The sequence below is a fragment of the Coffea arabica genome, chromosome 8e (assembly GCF_036785885.1).
Source record: "Coffea arabica cultivar ET-39 chromosome 8e, Coffea Arabica ET-39 HiFi, whole genome shotgun sequence".
Lineage (NCBI taxonomy): Eukaryota > Viridiplantae > Streptophyta > Magnoliopsida > Gentianales > Rubiaceae > Coffea > Coffea arabica.
In genome coordinates, this window is record NC_092324.1 from 34004406 (window position 1) to 34012478 (window position 8073).

The 8073-nt window shown below is 40.6% G+C and overlaps 1 protein-coding gene across 1 annotated transcript; it reads right to left on the bottom strand.

Annotated features, from left to right (window-relative positions):
• Positions 1-4576: 4576 nt before the first annotated feature.
• LOC140012740 (uncharacterized) lies at positions 4577-6875 on the bottom strand. Its single transcript, XM_072061032.1, has 2 exons — positions 6284-6875; positions 4577-5214 (listed from the first exon to the last, which is right to left on the bottom strand). Exons 1-2 carry the CDS (start codon positions 6873-6875, stop codon positions 4577-4579), a joined length of 1230 nt encoding a protein of 409 aa, XP_071917133.1.
• Positions 6876-8073: the final 1198 nt, after the last annotated feature.

Genomic DNA, 8073 nt, shown 5'->3' on the forward strand with positions numbered 1-8073 from the left:
TACATTATGGCTGCCAGCCATGTCTTTAATGTAAATATTTGACATTTAGGTACCCAAGACCCTCTTTTTTCAGCACCTAACTATTATGAGGAACTTTCGGCAATAGACTTTGTTTATTTTGATTCATGTACTTGAAATTTGCACCTTACGCATGTTGCATTTTGTACCCGTAGGATAACATAGCCTTCTAGTCATCTTGCGCACGGTTTCCATTTATTTCAAATCCAATACTTAGCATCATATTTGATCTGCTCCCATCAGCTGAAACATCGCATTCAAGCATCTGATTTCCACGAGGCTCTTGACAAATCCATTTCGGCTTAGTAAAGTCATCCCAACGAGGAATCGACTTCTCGAATTCCCACGGACGGAGACTTTCTTTTTGGCTCGGATTCACATCGAACTTTTCCCTGTAAATAGCCATCCCTAGGTCGCAAACTCTTGAACGAGTTTTATTTGTCTCTTCAGCTGCATCGTCAAGTTGCCGCTGCCGCCAGAGTCAGTCGTCATCCGTTGGTTACAAAAAAAAATTCCTTCGTACCAGGTACTTGCGGCTTCATCATTTTTTTTTTACTTGCAATATTCAATTATTACAAGAAGCTTTAGTCAATTGAGATGCTTAGAGCCCCCATGACTTTACCAAATAAATTCTCAAAATATTATTTGAGAATGAAGCTCGAGTCTCAGCTGGCAAATTAAAATTGACCGAATGGAGATTGGCTCGAAATATTATTTGAGGTGCCTTTTAAATATTATTCGAAATCATGTATGCCTTTTAGATGTTATTTGAGAATGAAGGTTGGCTCAAAATATTATCTCTGAGCTACTCCTTATGGTTGGAAATGTGATATCAATTTTCGCACCAGTCGTTTTGCGTCCCAAATATTACTGCCATGCATGATTTCGATCTTAGTGTTATTAACTTGCATCTTCATAGAAAATCAAAACCGTGCTTGGAGGGGAATTTGAAGCAATTTCAGGGACTTGGGAAAGGCTCAACCGAACAGGTAATTTAGTTACCAAAATTTTGTAAGAAATTCCCTTCACCATCTAATATTTTCTTTTTCAAAATTTCAGCAAATATGCAAATGAAGGACTACGCCACGCCATTGCCACCTATTTCATTGACGGACGAATGGGGTGGACCTCAATCAAAGAGCTTGTCACTACATGTTCATAAACCAGCAATCGGCCCACTCGCTGAGTCTTTCATACCCCTTGAAGGATGCTTTCATCTTGAAAATTGGACTAGTAAGTGGACCAAAGAAGTTGTGGCCTCGTCGACTTTCTCTACTACGTCGAGGGAAGAAGAAGTGGTCGTATTAAACTCGTCACTTCACAATGGAGATCCAGAAATAGCCAAATTCACGCTTCCGTTCGTGGGATTCAATATCGATAAAACTACGTGGAAGATTCCTTCTTCCTTCTTTGGCGAGGCCTGCTTCACCTCTCATTATTGGGAGTGGGTTGAGGACATCCTTGGAAGGTATAAAGAAGTGCTCACCCGTGCTGGCATATTTGAAGCTGTTTATGCGTCGCGATACTCCTACGACCGCTGTGAAAATATCTTGCGAGTCTTCTTCAAATATTGGTGTCCCTCGACAAATACACTCCATACGCCCGTTGGGGAGTTGTCCATTACACTTTGAGATCTTTATCGACTTGGTGGCCTTTCGATCGATGGCTCGTTCTTTGATGAAGTTGTTCCTTCGGCGCAGGAGTTCCTCACTCGTGACAAAGAAGGGAAGCCACTTCTCCCTGAGAGTTGCAGGCACCTCTTTTCCGCTTACTACTACCTTTGGACGAATGACCAAGGGGTATGGATGAAGGACTGGATTCGCTTCTGATTCATAGGAGAGACTAGGTATAGGGCTCCTCCAAATAGGGCGAATAGAAGAAAAACTACATCTAAATCGAAAATGACTTACAACCCTTCTGGAAGCGTAGAGCCATACGACCTTGCTGATACGAAGGATTTCAACGTCCCTTTCGACACACTGGATATCCCAGGGTCTTTAAGAAAGGAAACCTATATTGCGGCATTCATAGCGTGTTGGATTTGCAAGTTCCTTTTGCCAAGCAAAAATGTCGATCGTATTCGCCCAAGTGTCTTCAAGGTTGCATGCTTAATGGCCACAGGGAAAAGATTTTGCCTTGCGATTCCCGTTCTTGCGAGCATATATCATGAGTTGAGGGAGATCGTCCACGCCCCTAACCTTGGAGAATGTGGAGTAACTTTTCCAATCCATTACGTCTATACTTGGATTAGCTAATACTTCGATGCATATTATGAAAACAATCAAGTGAGTAGCCACCACGCGCGCATGACAAGATTTAGTGGTGAGAAAATGACAATATTTCATAGCCAATCAGAAGCTGAGGAAATGTTCAAAGAAGTGAATCCTTTGATGCTTCCTAAATTGTGCTGGACTGAGAATGAAGAAAAGGTGTTGATCGATGATGGATCCTTATCATCAAGACTCACGAGCTACTTCATTAGTCAACGCTCTTGCCATTTAACCCTTGGGTGAGGTTATTCAACTATGGGATTCCTCAGTTCGCACGCAGACGCGGTCTCGGATGACTATACCCACACACAGGAAGCATCCATTGATCACAAAAGACTATGACGCCTGGTGGTCGACTCAGTTAAATAGTGTCTCTTCAACTTCCTTTAAATTCACCGTTAAGATCCCTCAGCAATCATCGAAGAAGGGTAAGGTTACCTCCGCCAAAGAGTCAGTGCATCATAATGGAGCTATAGAGATTGTAACGGGTCCTACCTCATCCACCTTGCGGAAGAACAAAATTACTAGCAGTCCCTTGAAAAACATTGCCACAAAAAATAAGTCTTCCAAAAACCCTCGGCAGGCCATCAAAGAGGCGCAACCAATGATTCCAACAAAGAAGACACCGTCCAAAATTTCAAAATCCGTATCCGTGACTCACATAGAAGAAGATGTCGAAATTGAAAAGGTGGACGACCGTGATTCTATTGAGACTATAGAAAAGGAAGGGACTCAAGTTCAGGGCATCGGATCTACCCAAGGAGGAACTCATTCGTTGGCGAGAGGTAGTAATAGTCAAGACCGTCATTGGAACCGATCAAAGAAGAGGACATCTTCTAATTTGGAGAAGGTTTCCTTTACACCACCATTGGTTGGAGTATCGCCACTAAGGTAATCATCTTTCCATTTTTTTTCTTTTTTTTCTTTTTTTTTTTGGTAACGCCTTTTTTCTTTGTAACTCTTTTTTTTTTTCAGCCCCCGTTTCTTGAATTCCGTCAAGAAGATGTTGGTAACAATTTACCACCCGAACTCGAAGCTGATGATATAATTTCAAACACCAAAAGGGACGAAGTAGTTATCAATATTCCAAAGCAATTTGCCCCCGTTGGAGGCACCTCATCAATGTATAAGAAGGAGTTAACTGGTTCACACGAGACCCGAAAGAGGCCTAAACCAGCACTGATTTCAGAATTTCATGGGCAAAAATTGATCCAATCGCATCGAAAGAGATACCTGCAGAGTTTATGGATGGATTTTCGCGGGCAGATTCTTGACACTCCTATTGAGCAGATCTCTTCTTTAAAAAAGTGTGCGGAGGAGATGATTGCAGAAATCACAAGAACGGATCCTACCAATGGTCTCCTTTTAAAAGATTATTTGATAGAATTGTTTGTCAAAGCGGAGGCATATGATGTTTTAGCATCTTCATCATGGAAAAAGATGAGTAAAGAAGCACATGCAGAACTCCTTTCCAAAGTGATCGCTCAACTCGGGAGAGCCAAGGCGAATAAAGAAGAACTAACTCGTCATCTGCAAAGCCTTGAAGAAAAGTTGCAGTCCATTGAAGACAGGAAGGAAGTTCTGCAACAGGAACTTATCAATTTGGAGAAACAAGATTTGGAAATCAGTTCAACTATCGATCAAAAGTATGAAACTTTCAAAGAGATCCAGACTGAAATAACCCGGACACATGATGAGTTCTCTTCTATTGAAAATACCAGCATCTTAACGGATGAAGCAATGAAAGAACTTGAAGACATGAAGTCTGCACTTGAATCATGCAAAATAGCTATAGTGGATTACAAATTTAACATTTAGACTTTTCACCATGTCTTTTTTCTGAATTTTTTTTCCTTTTGTTTCCTTTTTTTTTCCTCTTGTAATGAATTTTTTTTTATGAATAATAAAATGCTTTTCATTTCTTATCTCTTGTTTTTATTTTTATTTTTATTTTTTTAAGAGAAAAAAACTTCTAAATTTAGCATCTTATTTTCAAAGAAAAAGAAGAGACCTTTTTTTTTTTTTTTACAAGGAAAAAGGGTTTGATTTAAGAGGTGTAACTGAATTTAGAAGTTGCCCTCCAAATTGCCTACGTATCCCAACAAGGGAATCAAATCACACGTAGTTCCTGCCGTTCACATTTTAACCTCATGCAGGTCAGGAGTATCTATTTGTTTACCACCTTAGACTTGGTGGAGTGTTTTAGCAGTTTAACTACATACTACACTATTGGTGGTTGCCATCCACAGTTTTAGCTCATGCGGGCCAGAAGCATCGCGCGGTTCCGATTATGCATAATACATTTTTAGATACTTGCCGTTGATGGGGCCAACTCTTAATCCATCTTCAGCAACCAATTTGTATGAGCCATTTGTATATATTTCTCGAACGACATATGGACCATCCCACTTAGGAGTAAACTTTCTTTGTCCGCCATGAGTGAGAATGATTGGCCTTCGAACGGCGAGCACTAACTCTCCAATTTGGAAAGAGCGAGGTCGAACGTGCTTATTGAATGCTTTTAAAAGGCGAGCCTGATAGCACTCAATCCGTTGCTGAGCTTCCAATCTCTTTTCGTCGAGTGCTTCTAACTCTTCAAGGCGAAGACGAACATTATCTTCTTCACTGAGCCCTTCTTGAATTGCAATTCTTAGTGAAGGTATTTGACACTCAAGTGGAAGAACAGCTTCAACACCGTAAACAAGCGCGTATGGGGTTGCTTGTGTGGGAGTTCGAAAAGTAGTTCTGTATACCCAAAACGCTTCTCCAATTCGAAGATACCAATCCCTTTTTGATTTATCCACGATTTTCTTCAACATATTACATAAGGTCTTGTTGAATGCTTCAGCGAGTCCATTTGCGGCAGCGTAATACATGGACGAATTGTATTGTTTGAAATGAAACTTTTCGCAAAATTTGCTCATTGCTACATTGCAAAAAGACTTACCATTATCGATGATGATATAACGCGGGACCCCATATTGATAAATGATGTGCGAGCGAATAAAATCTACTACATTCTCCTTTTTGACCTCTCCTAGAGGAACCGTTTCAACCCACTTTGAGAAATAATCTGTTGCTGCCAAAATGAAAATGTGCCCTCCAGAAGACTTTGGGAGCGATCCAACTATATCCAAATCTCAAGCATCGAACGGCTAAGAAGCCACAGTTGGATGCAATGGTTCAGGAGGTTGGCGGATGAAAATGCGATGGAATTGACAAGCTTGACATCTTATAGCAAAATCGATAAGTCCTTTACCATCGTTGGCCAGTAGTATCCCATTCTTTTAATGCGAAAGTGTAATTTCGGGCCAGACTGGTGAGCACCACATATTCCAGAGTGAGCCTCCTCCATTGCTTGCATGGCCTCATCTTCTCCAAGACATCGTAGAAGCACCCCATCGACTGATCTTCGGTAAAGCGTCCCTTTGTAGTAAATAAAACGTGGCGCTCAACGACATATATCAATCTTTTTCTTGAGATCTTCTGGTAACTTCCCATGATTAAGATAATCCACGATGAGATGACGCCAATCCTCCTTTTCAATCTAATGGATAAAAATACGATAAGTATTTTCTTCTCCACCATTATCTTCTTCATCGAACATCGGAGGTATGACCCAATTTTGACATATTGAAATTTGATTTCGATGAGAAGGTAGAGTGATCATGGACGCCCCAAGGAGTCAGCTTGTTGGTTGAAATTTCTAGGGATATGTTCTATAGTGACATTATCTAAATATCCCATTAGTTGTCTTGCATACTTATAATATGGGATCAATTCAGGTTTCTTGACATTATAAATACCAAGAAGTTGATTTACTACTAATTTTGAATCACCATAGACTCTAAGATGCAACCGTTTCATGTCTACAGTCGTTTCAAGATAAAAAATTCATGCTTGATATTCGACCATATTGTTTGAACACCGGCGTGTTAAAATGAAAGAGTACTGCAATATATCTGTTTCAAGAGTATAAAAGACAACTCCCGTACCAGCTCCATCACGGTGAGCAGCTCCATCAAAATACATCGACCACGGGGATTCGATCATAAATACTTCTTCATCAAGGAGTTCATCAGTCAACTCCCACTCGGCAGGTATGGGATGATCGGCTAAAAAGTCTGCCACTATTTGTCTTTTGGCAGTCTTTGCAGGTACATAAATAATTTCGAATTGTTGAAACTGGAGGTACCATCTCGCGAGCCGATCAGATAGTATAGGTTTTGCCATGACATATTTAATGGGATTAGACTTAGATATGATTCGAATAGTGTGTGCTTGAAAGTAATGTTTCAACTTCTGGATGACAAATATAAGTGACAAACATAACTTCTCGATGGGTGAGTAATTCAACTCATTAGATGTCATCATCCGACTCAAGTAATACAGCGCATTCTCCTTACCTTCATCATTTTCTTGAGCAAGTAAGGCCCCAACCGACCGTTCTTGTGCGAAAATATAGAGAATCAATGATTTTGCTGGAATGGGCGCAGCCAGCACTGATGGATTCATGAGATACGTTTTGATGCTTGTAAAAGCATTCCTACACGATTCATCCCACTCGAAGGGTACCCTTTTCTTCATCAGTCGATTAAAGGGTTGGTATCGTCCGGCCAAATTAGAGATAAACCTCTAGATATATGCCAACTTCTCTTGAAGGCTCTTCAATTCATGAATATTTTGCGGTTCAGGCATGTTCACAATGGCATCAATTTTAGATCGATCTACCTCTATTCCCCGTTGATTAACGATGAAACCGAGAAACTTGCCATAAGTGACTCCAAATGTGCACTTCAAAGGATTTATCTTCAGTTGGTATCTCCGAAAGCATTGAAAAACTCTTCAAAAGTCTTAAATATGATCCTCTCGCTTCTTTGATTTCACCACAAGGTCATCAATGTAACACTTCACATTCCTATGACGCATATCATCAAAAATTCTTTGCATTGCCCTTTGATATGTCGCTCTAGTATTTTTCAAGCCAAACGGCATCACTTTATAACAATAAATTCCCTTGGAGGTGCGGAAGACAGTGAGCTCCTCATCCTCGGGCGCCATGCGTATTTGATTGTAGCCAGACGATCCATCGAGAAAAGATAGTGATTCATGCCCAATTGTAGCATCTACCGTCAATTCTGTAGTAGGGAGTGAAAAATTATCTTTGGGGCAAACCTCATTTAAGTCTCGAAAATCAACACAAATTCGAATTTGCCCATTCTTCTTCCTTACAGGGACAATACTTGAAATCCATGTTGGATATTTCACTTCCCGTATGAACCCAGTTTCAATCAATCTATTTATTTCATTTTCTATCAGAGGAATCAATTCGGGCCGAAAGCGCCTTTGAGTTTGCTTGACAGGTTTTGTTCCTCGCTTGACAGGCAAATTATGAACGGCGATCCTTGGATCCAAACCAGGCATTTCTGAGTAATTCCAGGCAAAGACGTCCCTGAACTCGAGCAGCAAATCAACATACTCTTTCTCTTCTTCGGGAGTCATACAAGAGCTTATGTAAATTGGGCGAGGATCGTCGCTTGTGCCAAGGTTAATCTCTTTTAGCGCATCGATTGTATTTTTTACCCTTGTTCAAGTTCAGAGGGAGCGTCATCCGCATATTCTTCTTCTTCTTCGGGATCACTGACCGTAATATGATGACAGGAAGCCATCCTTTCTTGACCCTGTTCTTCAAAAATAGTTTCGATTCTTACATTGAATAAGTCTTCATAGTGCATGAAGAAATTGGAGACTCGCTTTCTTGGTCCGTTCTTCTTTATTGGAGTAA